The sequence below is a fragment of the Meleagris gallopavo genome, chromosome 12 (assembly GCF_905368555.1).
Source record: "Meleagris gallopavo chromosome 12, MGAL_WU_HG_1.1, whole genome shotgun sequence".
NCBI classification, from domain to species: Eukaryota; Metazoa; Chordata; class Aves; order Galliformes; family Phasianidae; genus Meleagris; species Meleagris gallopavo.
Window position 1 is genome coordinate 10,293,815 of NC_139415.1, and position 16,600 is coordinate 10,310,414.

The 16,600-nt window shown below is 37.6% G+C and overlaps 1 protein-coding gene across 2 annotated transcripts; it reads left to right on the forward strand.

The window, feature by feature from the left end:
* Positions 1-1,056: 1,056 nt before the first annotated feature.
* Positions 1,057-11,557, forward strand: HDC (histidine decarboxylase). 2 transcript variants are annotated; one of them, XM_003209462.5, is made up of 12 exons: positions 1,068-2,100; positions 3,355-3,527; positions 4,060-4,173; positions 5,281-5,403; positions 6,195-6,329; positions 7,280-7,423; positions 7,683-7,749; positions 8,030-8,192; positions 8,299-8,389; positions 9,544-9,642; positions 10,320-10,421; positions 10,591-11,557. In XM_003209462.5, the coding sequence occupies exons 1-12, from the start codon at positions 2,073-2,075 to the stop codon at positions 11,347-11,349; spliced, it is 1,998 nt and encodes a 665-aa protein (XP_003209510.1). In that variant the 5' UTR covers positions 1,068-2,072; the 3' UTR covers positions 11,350-11,557. The 2 variants fall into 2 exon arrangements, with proteins under 2 accessions (XP_019475012.1, XP_003209510.1); XM_019619467.3 differs by lacking the exon at positions 9,544-9,642 and having other exon boundaries at positions 1,057-2,100.
* Positions 11,558-16,600: the final 5,043 nt, after the last annotated feature.

A 16,600-nucleotide genomic window follows, 5' to 3' on the forward strand; every position in this document is an offset into this window, starting at 1 on the left:
TCCTGTGGGCAAATATTCTATTCCTCGTGGTCTGTAACAAAATCCTTCCAGGTGCAGGGTAGCTAAAACAAAACCAGATTATCTCCAGTAATATTTACCCTACCTGTAATCCGTTATCGCCAATCTTATTCTGGCTCCAAACAGGACCTGTTTATTCTCTTTCCTACTGAATGAAAAGCCAACCTAGTCAAACTGTCAGCTTGAGCAAAAGACATAGGATATATGTCACATGGAGTATTTATTGTGTACTTCAGCTCTGAAAACATTGTTAAAAGTATTGGTTCTTATTTGCTGTTCCAAATTGAAATCAACTGTAATTAGCTGTCACCTTTCTTTGATCAGACTTGCTTCCTGTTGAAAATAATGTATTCGTTACTCATAATGACCTACAGTCACGGTTTTTGATCACTGGGCTCTTTTTTACTAGATCCTGCCAGCTCCTTCCCACCTCCTTTGTTCCCCTTTATGAAAGCAGTAACAGTACAGGCAAGATATGTTCTGAAATTCATATGAAGTATTGGGAGTGTCTTGTTAATTTTTTTTTTCTGGATGTTTCCTGAGGAATGAGAGATAAAACAAGTGACTATGCATATGGTATGTTTCTGTGTGCTCTTGCACTTTTTTCAGTGCCTTTATCTTTTTTTTTTTCTTTCTTAATTTCAGTATATTAATCTGATGTGTGTATCAGCATCTTTTTATCTCTGAAACAGCTCTTTCTCAAATATATAATCGCAGGATGAACTTGAAAAGGTTTTTACACTGTTCTACAGAAAGTATGCTGCGGGAAGATGTAACAGCTTTTTAGAATGATGGAAGAATTCAGGCTGAATTGAGCTGCTCTGGGAGCTGGTTCCTTTCCATATGACAAGAATGTGGGAACTGCTGTGATGTACAGACTAAGGGTCTGCCCACTTTGTCCCCCTTGTCCCCAGCAGTGACCAGCCACAAGCAGAAGCCTGGGAAATATCAAAAATAAGAGTATATTATTCTATATAATCATTTTTCTTTCTAGAGCTCAGTCGTTTAGACTATTAAGATGTTTAAGTCGTACTTCTCTCTTTTCCCAGGACTGCCTGATATCAGTGTAGAGCAAGTCAGTTGCTTCTGCTGAAGATGGTTAGCGCTCCACATCGAAGTGTCAAAGATTCTGCTGCCAAAGACAGGTCAGGATGTGTTTTCAGTTCTAAATGAAACTGGAACAACGGAGACTCTGGCTATTCCTTCAAACTGAGAATATAGGTAGAGGACTTGAAGGAATTCTGGAAATATATGGCCAAGTCTCAGTGCTTGTGCATACTATATGTGAGAAAAGAAGCACGGTGTGCAAAGCTGTGTTTCCCCAGCTCAGCACTGTAGAATGGTATCACTGGAGGAGTATAACTGTAACCTAGTCTGATCTGCAAGGGCAGAATTTGCACAAAGAGAATCACTGCTTTGTATCACAGGTCTGGAACTGGTAGTGTTTGTAATGCCTTTCCTTCCAACAAGGTGAGTGTGACAGAGCTGACGATGAAGAGTTGTGAAGATGTTCTTTTCTTGGGAAACTCAATTCTAGATTAATTAATCAATTTATTGTTAAGTCCATACCTGCTCGAAAGTGCAGTGTCCAAATTATGTGCTGGTCCCTTTGTTACAATGACTACTGCTAGTGCAGATTTCAACCTGCAGAAGAAATATGGCTGCTTTTATTTGTTTTTTAAAGCTCTTCAGCTCCTTCTCTTGCATGATTCTGATGTTAATGTGTCCGTAATATCTATGATGGATTACTGCTTGTCTTCTGAAAGATGCTTGCAAAACAAGAAAGAATTGGAGCTGAGGCAGTTCATCTCACAGATGTACTATCTTATACATCAAAAGAGCACAGATGAGAATGTACAAGAGACTGTAAAAGCCCTCCATTGGGAGGAGTTAGATAAACACCAATAACCTGCCTGCGTTAAACCTTGTGCGCAAGTCTGAGATAAAGAGAGCTATAAAGGGTGAGCAGCTAGCAGGGCTCCAGACTGGTCTGCCCACAGCTCCCTGAGAGGTTGCAGCCCAAGCGTGCAGAGGAGCTCCTAGGAGGAATCAGCATGGAACCTGAGGAGTACAGACGGAGAGGTGAGTGATCCTCTGCTCATGGAAATGGGTAGCATTTGCCTCTGAGGAAGAGTTGTTGTAGGGCTGTGGTGGTACCCAGCAATGAGGGGGGGCTGTGAACTGTTTAACTGCCCATGTCCTTGGAGCTTTACATCTGCTGGAGTGGAGATGATGTGTCCCAGTTTGAATTAACAGATTTAGAGTCAGTAGAGGACTTAGACTTTTTGATCTTACATTTGAAATATTGTGGGAAAGCCTAAAGGCCATGATTCTAAATAAACTTGTGTGAAGGGATTATGCACAATGGCTCTTCCCTGACAGACACTGAACAGTTCTGGAGATGGGGAGCAATCTTTGGTCTCACGGCTGGAGGAGGTTGCCTCGTAATTGGAGGAATGACATGGAGCTGTGTAGTTGTTCTCAGAGGATGCAAAAGGGATTATGCTATAATAATAGGGAAGAATGGCACATTAAGTGAACTGCATTTCTGTATGTTTTCATTTTATCTGTAGGTAAGAAAATCTATCCCGTCTGTAATCAAACGGTCTGTATTTGCATCATGATCTTATTTTAGAAGTACATTTGAACTACTGAGCGATGACAACCTTGTGAATCTGTTCAGTCTCCATAAAGTCTAATTCAGAAGCTGTGTCCCTACATTATTAGTTGGGACTAATAATATAGACAAGGCATAAAGTTTGAGTAGTTTCCCTAGATTATCTGGTCACAGAACCAGAGATTATTTCAGGTCTCCTGATTGCTGCCCGGTGTTTCTCCTAATGAAGAGAGTTTGCTCCGAATAATCGGAAACCTTCCAAAAGTCATACAGCTCCTATAGGTGGGGTGCCATGTGCATGCTCCCTGGTAAACAGGAACACTAATTCATAAGACTGGTTCATAATAGATTGAATTGAGACTCGTAGTGTGAAATATGGCTCTATTTTCTTAGATAGGCAAGTAATGAGTTTTTTGTCAGATACAGACTATTATTTTTTTCCACTAGTGGACCATGTAGTGTTAAATGATGATTCATAGGACTAGTCTGAACCAAATGTTGAGTAGAATTTCATTTTATTTCTTCTGTAAATTCTGTATCCATTTTAAAATTGTTAATAGATGGGGTAGGGTGTAATTTCTAATGCAAACTTCTCTCTCGCCATCAGCTGGCAACAGTTTAGGCTGTGTCCAGTGTTCCTGACAGATGGCATGATGTGCTAGTACTGCAATTTGCTTTTCTCACAATCTAAACTCAAAGCATTGGCTTGCTTCTTCCAGGGAAAGAGATGGTGGATTACATTTGCCAGTACCTGAGCAATGTGAGAGAGAGACGAGTGACTCCTGATGTACAACCAGGTTACATGAGAGCTCAGTTGCCGGATTCTGCCCCAATGGACCCAGATAGCTGGGACAACATCTTTGGAGATATAGAGAAGATCATTATGCCTGGGGTAAGAAATAAAAATCATTACTAACTGGGGTAAATACCTAAAACCTGGGAATGCGCAAGTTCTGCAGGATGTGTTTTTAGATGCATGCTTACATTGGTGACCAGTGTACAAGCTCTTTCAGGAGTACTGAGGAAGGCTATGTAATTGTGGTATATAGCTAAAAACAAGCTCTTTGATAAAATGAGCAACAGCAGCTTGGTTGTAAAGACTCCCCATGTCAGGGTAAATTTTTTTGGACTCTGTTGTGCAATGTTGTTCAATTCTTTCCTGTTCACAATCTTTGTCTGCCTGTTAAATTCAGATAAATGCTTTTGCTATAATTTGGAATTTATCTAATAACGACACAGTTTTATCATTTGATAGTGCTGCACTCTTGTTGATACTGTCTCTGTAGCTTTCTGATAGCAATTCTGTAATTGCACATATTATGCTGCTATGATCCTCTCCCATCATGAAACAGACACTAATCACTACATCTTGTGCAGAATTTTCTCACATTTTCAGAATTGACTTCTAGATAATTTCATTCTAGGTGGTTCATTGGCAAAGTCCACACATGCATGCCTACTTCCCAGCTCTTACTTCTTGGCCTTCGCTCCTTGGAGATATGCTGGCTGATGCAATTAACTGCTTGGGATTCACTTGGGTAAATTACTCTTTTTATTTTATTACTTTAGAAATTCTTCTCCTGTGTATATTATGGAGATTCCAGTCATTCCTTCTGGTTCTATGAGTCAGTATAAATTTTTACTGTAGACCATTGTAAGCTGTGTGTAATTGAAAAATGTCTCTTGTAAAAAAAAAAAAAAAAGTCATATATAAGAGCAAATATTGCCTAGTACTAAGAGTTGAATGAAAAAATATACCACTTAGAAAAGTCTATTTTCTAATTATTTGCATATCTCACAGTAAGCATTGTTCCCTGATCGTTTAATCTCAGTACTAAGACTGTTGCACAAGCGCTGCAGACAGTAGAGCAACCAGCACTTCTGATTGCAAGCTAGGCTGGGCTTCATTCCAGTTCTCCTGCTCATTTGGGAAAGCACATTTTCTATTTTTCTCCTTCTAAAATAGAATGTTTGGTGGCCTATCCCATAATGTCTAAGTATTTGGTGTCACACTTAAATATGTGTCTCCATGTTAAGAAAGCAGTAAAGCCCGTAAACCTGTAAGAACTGGGAGGTTCCAGTCTCTGTGTACTTGTATCAGATTAGCTCATTGCATACACAGAAGTGTCCATTTCCACGTTCTCTATTTAGTTTGTAATTCTGTTTGTTTCGGTTAAGTTTGTAATGTAAACTCACATAAACTGATTCTTTCATAAGCTTGACACTGCAAAACAACTTCAATCTTTTGCTGCTCTTTAAAAACCCACCTTAGCTGGAAGATGGATCTGCTTAGGGACTGTGAGCAGTGGTGCTGAACTGCAATTATGCATTTTTGCCTCAAATAGTTTTCTGCAACCTCAACATTGAGGTCTATGTTAGAGAACTCACCGAACAATATCATCATTTTTATTAAAATAGCATTGTGCTCTGCTGGGTAGGAGTCATAGTTTTACAGGGTTAGCTGTTTATATATCCAGTGTTACAAAGCTTGTAATCTGTGTGTTGCATCAAGATGAGATTTCTCCCAAGGCAGTTAAATGTTAATAGCTATGAATTAAAATGTAGCGTGTGGCGTACTCTCTAAGGCTTAAACTCCTGCTGTTTGCTGAGTGAATTTACAGCCTCATTCTTGTTTAATTTTCTAGGCTTCCAGTCCCGCCTGTACAGAACTGGAAATGAATGTGATGGACTGGCTGGCTAAAATGCTGGGCCTTCCAGATAAATTCCTGCATCACCATCCTGATAGTGTGGGCGGAGGAGTATTGCAGGTAAAGGAGATCAGAGTTAGTCCCATTCAACGTTTCTGGTTGCACTCAAGTAATTTCCTTCTCAGTGATCATTTTTCTTTGAGGCAAAATCAATGAAGTCTAAATGGAAACAACTCCAACATTGACATTTCTTTTCCAGATTTTAGGTTTATATTTAGATGATAATGGAATAGGAATTGCTATTGCTTTTATTCCTTAATATGTTATAGGTTAGGAGCAGGTATTCTTGTGAACAGACTTAAGGATAAACGAGATAATCAGATTTGGTTGTCTGTTGCTTCACTGAAGTGATTCCTGCATAATTAAAGGAGAAGACTTGTCACTGTCCTCCTAGCAGTCCTCATCCACATATATTCTTTTTCCTTTATCTCATGCTGACTTTGTGTCTCTGAAAGCCCCAAGATCCAAGATCTGAGCCTCACCTTCTTTCAAATGGTCTTAGCAAGTACTCCTTGGAATCAGTGCTAAGGCTCTGTCTTTACAGAAACAGCTTTCTTTAGGCTTATAGTAGATGCTAAATTTAATCTGTAGAAGAACAAAAGAAAAATGTGGTTTATTTGTTCACCTCAGTACTGTACATGAATAATATGTGGCAGTGAAAAGGCTTTGCTTTGTGTTCCTGGCCCAGGGAGTTGCTCGACAGGTAGTGACTTTCCACTGTGTCTGAGAAAAGCAGTAGGAGAACCAAAAGACTGGGTGGGTAACTGGGCACTTGAATGATTTTGCTAAATCACTGGCAAAATAGCAGTGAAGTAGAAAAATGTTGCAGTAAATGAGCAATGTCTTTGCAGAGCACCGTGAGTGAATCAACCTTGGTTGCGCTCCTGGCAGCACGGAAAAACAAAATTCTGGAGATGAAGCTTTCTGAGCCAGACGCTGACGAGTCTTCACTCAATTCTCGTCTCATTGCTTACGCATCTGATCAAGTAGGTTGCAAATTACAAAGAGAATAAATTGGCCTCTGTCTCAGGCAGACCATCAGATGATACTGTGAACTTGTATTACTGTACAAAAAGAAAAATACAAGCATAATCGAGTCACTCTAAAGCCATTTTCTTCAGATGGGAAAATGAAATAGACATGAGATGAGATTTTGCAGTGTTCCAGAAATGTGAAAAGGACTTTCTCAGATGACTGATTTCTCCACTTCTTTCCTGTTTCCTGCAAAACCTTTCTCCAGAAACTTCAACAGCTATAGCTAGTGCTGATCTCATGCTACTTCATGCTCTTGTTTCTTCTCAGCCTCTTTCCATTTGGAGACAGGCACACTCAAGGCCTCAGTGTTGCTATCCACACGCCAGGCCTGCAAGTTTGTTCTTGGAGAAATGCCTACAGAATGATGTGACTCTGTCTGCAAACCTATTCTGTTCTATGGCTCCTAATCTGAACAATTGCATTCCCCTGTGGAAGACAGCAGCGGGAGTCACACTCATGCTGGCTTGCCCTTCATATAACTAAAAGGGCTTTTTCTTGTGAGATGTTTAAATCTATGTGAGCCCAGAACAAGACACGTTTCAAGGTTGTCTTACAACAGTGAGGATAGCAGATGCTGAGACTGATCCATTTGTAATGAGTCCTTTAAGATTTGAGTTTTGATAAATGACCCTTACAAGATAAATACAGCTATTACTAGATTTTAGAGACCAATGCCCAAATAAATGAATTATATATGTTTCTTGAGATTACATAGTTGTATTTCTTTTAGTTGTTCACAATGAACAAACTTTCAGACTTATATTAATCTGGATTACAAGAATTACCTTATCTATGGCTTTATTGCAACAAATGTCTTTTATAAGGACATAATTTAACACGTTTATTCAGGCTCAGAACTTGCTATCTTACTGCTCTGTTTTTTGTTGTTGTTTTTTTTAAGGCACATTCTTCTGTAGAAAAGGCTGGCTTGATTTCTCTTGTGAAGATGAAATTTCTGCCTGTGGATGAGAATTTTTCCCTTAGAGGTGAAACTTTGAAGAAAGCCATAGCGGAAGACAGAAAGAAAGGCCTAGTGCCCATCTTTGTATGTTCAGTTTTCTGATTAAGAGTATTAACACAGTGTTGTATTCTTAATGTCAACATAAGAAATATCTTAGATATAGCTTTGCTGTGTTAAAATGTTTTCACTGAAGGTGAAAATGTGTAGGAGAATTTACATTTTATTGAAATAAAACACTTTGATTTCATTTTAACTATATTGATAGCCTTTCAAGTTTTTAAGTGCTGCATTGATTTATAAAAAAAAAAATAAATGCCATCTGAATAGTCTTTTTTCATTCCAGGTTTGTGCAACTTTGGGTACAACTGGTGTCTGTGCATTTGACAGTCTCTCAGAGCTGGGTCCAATTTGTAAGTGTCATTTATCCCTTTATTTCTGAGAATTTTGTTGTAAACCCAACCCCATCAGTTGTCGTACATGTGATGAAAGTCAGAATTCAGTGTTTTTGTGGTTCTGGTTCCCTAGCCTTAAAATAAAACTAGATTTTCAATTGCTTGTCTTGCATTTTATTTTGTTGTCAACCTGACCACCTCCTGCACAAGCATATGCATGCTTTTAAGAGAGGAAAGTACTAGTTTAATTTAGGAGGTACTTTAATTCATTGTATAACAACAATTTCAATTCCAACAGGTGGTGCTGAGGGACTCTGGCTTCATATTGATGCTGCATATGCAGGAACAGCATTTCTGTGTCCTGAGTTTCGATTGTTCTTGGATGGAATTGAGTATGCGGATTCCTTCACTTTTAACCCTTCTAAATGGATGATGGTTCATTTTGACTGCACAGGATTTTGGTGAGTAAATGCAAAGCAGAAACAACACCAAAAGAAAATTAAGTCTTTCTCTGCACGTTTTTTTTTCTAAATTTTTTCTAAATATAATTCATTCTACAATTGATAGGGTTAAAGATAAATACAAGCTACATCAAACCTTCAGTGTTAACCCCGTCTATCTCAGACATCCCAATTCAGGAGCTGCTGTTGATTTCATGGTAAGTTTTTAATTAAGTTGATGTTTTAAATTACCTGTAGAATGGTCAAATGTTGACTGAAAAATTCCTCTGGAGTTATTTTTTCAAGAGGTCTTACTACTTAAAAACGTTAAAAAAAGTCATACAGAGATCATGAGTAGATTAATTAATAAAGCTTTTGGAGATTTATAGAGATTGAAGTACACATTTTTTACATAGGTGGGGATCTAGTCTAACCTTTTTAGTTACAAGAATTGTTTTGGTACACTCTATTGTTTGCGTAATTCCTATTGATGGCATTTTGAGTGATTTTCTTGTATTTCTACTATGTGATAAAATAGAAAAAGGAATAAGCAATGTAAACACTAGGCTCTGAAACAGCTGTAAAAGGAATTACGTTTTCCTCTGATTGAAACATACTGAGATAGGAGCACTGAAGCATTTCGCTTTAGATCCATCTTAAAGCAGATTTCTATACAGTAAACCAAAAGAATATTCAACCGCCAATTGTTTCTGCTATGATCTCACCCAAGTCCTGAAAAGATGACTGTTTTCTTGAAATCAATGGTGCTTTTCACTAGGAGTGTGTGTAGAGAGTGGAAAAAAATAAATCAATGAGTCTCTCTTGTGGTTAAATAGGACCTTGCATGTTATTGGGTAGCTCCTTAGAAGTACACTTTTGTCACTCTTTTCCATACAGTAGGTGATATTTTCTCTGCAGGAATTTTTTCCTGCATGAATTCTTGCTATTTACATGAGAAGATATTCAGGATGGCATTTAAATATACAAATTACACAAAGAGAAGTGAACACACAATCTTAAATTGTAAATAGACAGATCACATCACAAGTTAATAACAGTCTTTGACTGCAAACAAGTCATTAATTGCAATATGCCAGAAATTAACTAAAAATTCTAAGCGTTTCCATAGATTAACACCACTTTTAGATGAAGGGGAATAGACAAAAATTTATTTTTGCAAATAATTGAAAAAGACGTAGGATTTCCTTAATGGCTCTTTTCTAGGCTTACCTATGTTTCAGGAATATGAAATTTATTCTGTCAGTAAAGATTTCTGAGTTGAGCACAGGTCTGAAGCAACAGACCATGTTTGGTAAAGGGGACAGTCCTTCTGTTGCTTCTACTTTATTGATACGCTGTTGTGTTTTCACAGCACTGGCAAATTCCACTGAGTCGTCGATTTCGTTCTTTGAAGCTGTGGTTTGTGATTCGTTCATTTGGGGTGAAAAAGCTTCAAGCTCATGTTCGGCATGTATGTGCGTTAGCAGCGCAAGCATAAGTGTGTTGTTTCATTTACCAGTAGCTGAGTTTCTTAAATTCAGTCATGCAAAGATGAGTAATAGAAATTCACTGTGTGTGCTGATTTTACCCTTAAGTAATATGTAAAGATTGACTATGTTGACAAAACATTTTCTGTACCTTTCTTGGAAGCAATTGGCAGTGGAAAGCAACTTGATAAACCAATGCACATCACTGAGTAAGTTTGTAGAGCCTTTCTATGAACTTAAGTGGTAGCTGTTTCGGAAGCAGGATGTAATGGATGGCTGAACACATTGCTATGAAATTTTACAGGCTTAAGTCTTCGATGGAATGTAAATAAAAGAGATCATATTGTGAATAAATGGTTGCTGCAACAGGACTTTAATCTAAGAAAAGAAACATTCAAATTTCTAACTTTATTTGAATTCCTATATCTAGCTCAGGTACTCTTGATCACTGTTAAGGATTTGGGCAAATAGAGACAGCATTAATCATCCCTAGTTTTGTTGTCAGTCTGAGCTTTGCTACCATGCATGAAATGAATGAAGAATCTTCTTAAGGAGGATTGTAGTTCTTTTTTTTGACAGCTTAATTTAGTGTCTTACAGTGGGTTTGTGATAAACTAGTGTGTAACTGCTTTTTTTTTTTTTTTTTTTCCCCTAACCATAGGGCACTGAAACAGCCAAATTCTTTGAATCTTTGGTAAGAAGTGATCCACTGTTTGAAATTCCTGCTAAGAGACATCTTGGACTGGTTGTGTTTCGTTTAAAGGTAAACTTGGGACACTTTGCATTTGACTACACTGGCTTCTCCATAGGCATTAAGAACTATGAACAAGCGTTCATGTAAGATTTGTAATCCTGAAAATCTTGCAGATATTTGGATGACACTGGAAATTTTAATAGTTGTGTGTTTTTTTTCCTATTCATATTTAAAACAGGGTCCCAACTGTCTGACAGAAAAACTCCTGAGAGAACTGAGCAGTTCTGGCAGGCTCTTCCTTATTCCAGCAACCATTCATGACAAGTTCATCATCCGCTTTACTGTAACATCTCAGTTCACAACCAGGGAAGATATTCTGCAAGACTGGAACATCATTCAGCACACTGCAGCCCAAATCATTAGCCAGCATAATGAATTGCACCACATCAGTTCTGGTGATGAGGCAAAAATCCCTAATACAATATCTGAGTCTAGTTCTAGTGCTATTAGTCATGCTTCTCAGCTCTATATAGAAGAAGGAAAATACAAAATACCTTCCAGAAAAATAGTAGGTCAGCGTAAGAAACTAGAAATGAGTCCCAGTACATGTGTGATCAGTCAGCAAGTGGAAGGTCAAGCGGATCTAGATGATTGTTTTCCAGAAGATGTACAAGATGTTACCAAACATAAGTTAACCTCTTTCTTATTCAGTTATTTGTCTGTTCAAGGCAAGAAAAAGACAGCACGTTCACTTAGCTGCAACAGTGTGCCAATGACTGATCTTCTTGAGCAATGTAATCCTAAGGCAACAGACCATGACAAGAAGGAGCCTCATGCAAATGCCAGAATTCTTTCTAGGCTACCCGAAGAGGTGATGATGCTCAAAAAAAGTGCCTTCAAAAAATTAATTAAGTTCTACAGTGTCCCAAGCTTTCCGGAGTGTAGCATTCAGTGTGGTCTTCAGCTGCCTTGTTGTCCCCTGCAAGCCATCGTTTAAGAAGTAAAAGAGATTGGTGCATATGAGCTGTCTAGGTAGAAAGAGAACCAAAGTTTGCTTATTCATATGCAATACTATGTGTGATTTTCTTCAATATGTATGTTGTGGTAACAACCTCTGAGAAAATTCCTGTGCTTTTATTGGTGCAAAACCATGTGTATTTATAGATTAAAATGTCAAATAAACCTTGTAGACATATAACTTGAAACTTTGGTTTGTAGACTGTGGTAAAGAAAATGCTAACTTCTGCTTTATAAACCAACTTTTGCTGATAATCGTAAACTAGAAACATTTTGACAAAATATGTTGGCCTCAATAGGGAGTTAAAAATTCCATTTCCTTTGCCCTATTCTTTTTTTTTTTAAATACCTTGCATTAAACTCTCTAGAATACTGTGAGGATCAGTGTGTGCAGACAATGCCAGCATCCCTTCTGTGTTGTGAAAAGAGGATGATGTAACCAGAGATTTTACTGTACATTAGTGCAATTTTTCTACTCTCGAGTTTAAAAACAGCAACCCCGCCGTTCCATCTGCACTAGTCAGCTAACAGTGCATAGGACGCTTTATGTAACCGTGTTTCAAGAATGGTTTTGGCCTAAAATTATGCATGTGTGTCTGTCTCCATCTGACTAACTCTTAATTGTCCCAGAGTGTTCTGTTTGCAAAACTAATTGAGGAAGAGCAGTACCTACTTACGTACTTTTTATTTAGAGTGAAGAGCAGGACTGGACAGGTCAACAGTCAGAATTAGTCCTGTGGAGATTTGGAGGATGCAGTGCACTGGAGGATGAAGCACCCTTGCTGTAGAACAGGCAGCTTAGGAAAGAGAAAACTCAAGAACAAAGGAGCAAAAAGATTTTAGGTAAGAAACTAAAAGAACTAAAATCAGGCTGAGATATATCTAGATAAGTTCCATTAAGTCAATCTTACACTCATGGTTTATTTCAAATACCAATATTTGCTAATATTAACAATTAGAATTTCCTGGCAAGGTTAGAATAACAGATCCCTTAAAATATGAATATTATAAAACATGGATTTTTGGACATACAATCTGAAGACATGTTTTGACATGTACAAGCCTCATTCTGTGGTTGTACTTTGGCACTTAAAAGTTGCTGCAAATTCAGTGGCACTCTGCAAAACAAAATTATAGCTCTGTTTATCAATGTCATCGTATAACTGGAGAAATTAGATTAAATTTTCTAGATTCTAGATTTAAAGAGAATTGTATTTAAAAAAAATCCATATGGTGCAGAAGTTGAAACTTTACTAATAGATATCTAAACCATCTGCATCTATCAGATAATAATTGAACTGTTGAATGTGTGGACCAGTAAATCTGAATGCAAGAAGAACTGGTAGGAGAAACATTACTGAAAGACTTATTTGCCCTATTTAAATGAGGCAAGAAAACACTAGTGACATTACTTGTGCAGTTTTCAACTTTTAATCAGAAAGTGTTAAGGTTTTGATCCAGAACATCATTTTATCAGGTACTAAAACTCAGTTATGAATTTAGTATTCAAATTAAAAGTAAGAGTTTTCAGACCACTAATAAGGTACATCATCAAGTTCTTAAGGATTAATATTTCTTGATTGTTGCAGCCTCTGTGACTGCTGACTCTATAGGAAGGTCACTAATGGAAGTCAGTGTTACTAGCTTATCTGTATCTTGTTTTCAGACCAAAGAGCAGTAGAATTTGTTTTCAGAAAAGAGCAAAAAAATGACATTTGAAGATTGGGCAAGTCTTGTGCTTGACATGGGTTAACAAGACAAACTGCTACCTTGACGGATTAGTTGCGTTGTATAACTCAAACATTTAAATGTTAGTTGAATAATTTGGGATACTAGTATCTCCGTGTTATTCCACTTGGGTAATATCAGTGAATATACAACCTTTCTTGAAGGAGCAATATTTATTTTAATTAAATACCCTAAGAAATAGCACTAGAGTGACAATCCTGCAATATTTTTTCTAACTGAAATTTAGAATCAGTTTATAACTTGGCTATTTCTTCACCGATACAAGACAAATCTAAGGCTTCTTGTGCAAAAGACAGCTCTGCTTCAAGCTTTTATTTGTGCATGGATATTTATTTTGAAAAGAACAGTCTGTAGTGGGAGCTGCATTAAACTGAGAAAACAATGCTATCATTGTAATTAAGGAATGCAACTGGAAATATATTTTTTCACTGAGACCTTTCTGATTTTGTATGTTGAAATATGGGCTGTTTTTTTTCAAGCACTTATTTTTTCCAGTCCAATTTGAAACATCTGAACACAGTTTTGTGTTCATATTGGTAAATGATAAGAGCAAATGAGAGAATTGCTAGTATAATTAGAAATTCCTTAGTCCTCATAGAAAAGAGAATTCACAATGCAGGCAGCCATATAATAGCTACTTAGATACATTATTTTCCCTTAATCCTTATAAAATGGTCTTATGTAGTTTGGAAAGCAAGTGTTAATACGCCTGTAAGTATTTTCTCCGTTAAATTTGGAGTTTTCCTTTAGTTGAATGCATGCCATTCCTACTCTGCCTTCCTAACCAGGAGGAATCTGAAGGAATAATGATATCCAGTAACTTCAGGATAACCTCTGTTTCATGGGTGATGGTGTTTTTAACAAATGAGTCATTTTAGAAAACAGACCTTCAATTAGATATCCGAGCGATTTCTTCTTCAGGCTTCAGCATGCCAAACTGTTTTCAAAGCCTTGCGTTGGAGTAGTAGATGGCAGATATTTTGAACATTTTCCTTCTTCGGAAAATCTTCGTAACAACTTTGGAGAAACAAGTCTTAGTATTCAGAAGTACCTCCAGCAGTGCTTAACTGTGCGTGGATGTTAATTTACTTCATAATGCAACATGGGAAAATCTACTCTTATTTGTTGTGCTGAAAGACCTATCCATGCAGATAGAGGACAGAAAGGTGTAAGACCCAGTTTATCACCAAATGAACAATTAATTAGATGCTGCAGGGTTCAGTACTTCAGATTTTTTACTTGCCTACATACCAAGAGGGCTTCTTCATTCCCCTTCTAGTGGCTGAGGGTTGGGACAGAAAATTTTTGGTGTTTTTACAAATTTCTGGGATTTTAGATCATACAAGTACATCAGATCTGAGTATGCTGCATACCCATGAATAACACTATGGTTATTTCTGTTATGTTTCTGTAAATCATTGGAGAAGGACAAGAATTAAAATGCTTGTGTAAAGCAACTATGTGGAAACAATATTCTTATACAAAATTTCACATTAAAAGCATACAGCCATTGAGGTTTTTTTTTTCCTCTCAAAACAACTGTAGCTAATTTGAGCCTCCTGCTCAGAAGAGGTTGTAGCAATGCTGTGCTGTCATGCTGCAGCAGGCTTTCTGAAGATGACGTTTCCTATGCAACGTTCTCTCACTCAGTTATGCTTTTGACTTTTGTATGTAGGCTCTGGCATTGGTTCTATAACTCTAGCAGGGAATCATAATCTGTGGATTGGAGAGCTAAAAGCCTCAGGTTAATTGGTCATGAAAATGTCTCAACAGCATTTTGAGGGACCTTTGACCACCTTATTGTGTAGGACTGAATTTTTTGAAAATGTATGAATTGTCACCCAATAAATACTTGGTTTACTGGCCAGCTTTTCAGAGTACATTGTTAGACTGAGATATTCCTGGGATGCACCTTTTCCACCATCCTTCAATTACAGGCCCTCATAAATGTTTTCAGCTCTGTGTAGGCACTGATTTAAGTCACACACTGGCTATCTTGTCGAGGTGATGTCACATCACATTTCCGAGGCAATGTTTAATGATGCTCAACCTGACAATGGCAGCTAGAATTCAACAGGAATTATATTGGTGTTGCTAGGCATTTGGGTAGCCTCCAAAATAAAACAGTACTAATGAGTTCCTGTTAATATTTACTGAGTCCTAGCTACATGTGTCTAGAATATTCATTCTAGGTACTTTTGATTTTAGCACTAATATTTGTTCCCCAAAGACTTCAAGCAAAGCTCATATGGGAAATAGTCCGTGCTGCACACTGGAGCAAACTAGTTTTCTTCATTAATCCCAAGGGATGCATGCCTGTTAGTCCACTGCTAGATACAGCTTTATTTCTTCAAGCATTTCTCATTATCACAGAAGTTTAATAGGTAATTAACTGCCAATTAATATGTTGTTTTGTTTTTATGCCCCCAAGGTGGGCAGGCAGCAATGTGGGTGTGCTGGGCCTTGGCCTACATCTGCCCATGCCCAGGTACCCTGCAGAGCCCGCAGTCAGACTGTGTGGTGATGGAAGGCCTCTCACAGCTGCCCGCTACAGTTTCAGTGAGTGACCTGTTAATGAGTTTATGATTTCTCATCTATACTCTCCTCCACAGTATCTTCCTTTCCAGCTTTCATCCTTCTGATGATTTGTGGAAGCACTTGAAACACAGATACCTTTCACAGATACCTAATGTATCTCCACATTAGTTGACATTTAGGGAACTCTTCCATTTTCCTGCATCAGTGTCTTCCATGGGATGACATCTCAGTGTCAGCAGATTTCACAAGCGAACATTTTGGAGAAGTGGTTTTGTTCCCAAATTATGAGGCTATATTATGTTATTTGCAGCATAAACATCCACTTATGCTGGTGAGCATAGGTATACAGAGACATCAAGCAAAAATGGCAAGAGAACAGATTACTACCCATTTGTGAGTTGCTGTTTTTTAATAATAATAATTAAAAGTCTACAAGCGAGTAGTGATTTACAGTGTTAGAGAATACTGACTCAGACCTTTCCCCTTAAAGTTGCTGTCAGAATGTTTCTAATATTTGCTGAAGGTATTGTCAGAGCTCCTAAGGAGAAGAGCATTCTATTTTTGGTTGAGTAAGTGGTTAGTGTTAATAATGTATGAATTTTTGTGACTAGCAAGATATGAGGTCCTGTTTCATTCCTACATCTTTGGTATGTATTATCATGGTATAAGATAGAATGTGAGTGTAAAGGATTTCAGCTATTTTGAAGTAACCGTTTAGAAATACGTATTCTGGAATAAGTATGTCTTGATAGCACTTCTTAGAAGGCAGTTTTAGAATAAATGTTAGAAATGACCTGGAAAAGATGTAAATGTTGGCTGATCACTCAAATTATTAAAAAGAAGCTCTTATAGTTAAATAGATTGTTGACTAGGAGAAGTTTTAATATTGTATTTTCTAGGTTGGCTGCAGAAATTAAGGACATTGACTGAAAACAGTGAGTATC

What these genes read in the sequence shown, in the direction of transcription:
- HDC (XM_003209462.5), top strand. Translation starts at nt 2,073, where the DNA reads ATGGAACCTGAGGAGTACAGACGGAGAG. An exon ending in TGGGCGGAGGAGTATTGCAG is followed by an intron (nt 5,404 to 6,194) that starts GTAAAGGAGATC and finishes ATGTCTTTGCAG; the next exon opens with AGCACCGTGAGTGAATCAAC. An exon ending in AAGGCCTAGTGCCCATCTTT is followed by an intron (nt 7,424 to 7,682) that starts GTATGTTCAGTT and finishes TTTTCATTCCAG; the next exon opens with GTTTGTGCAACTTTGGGTAC.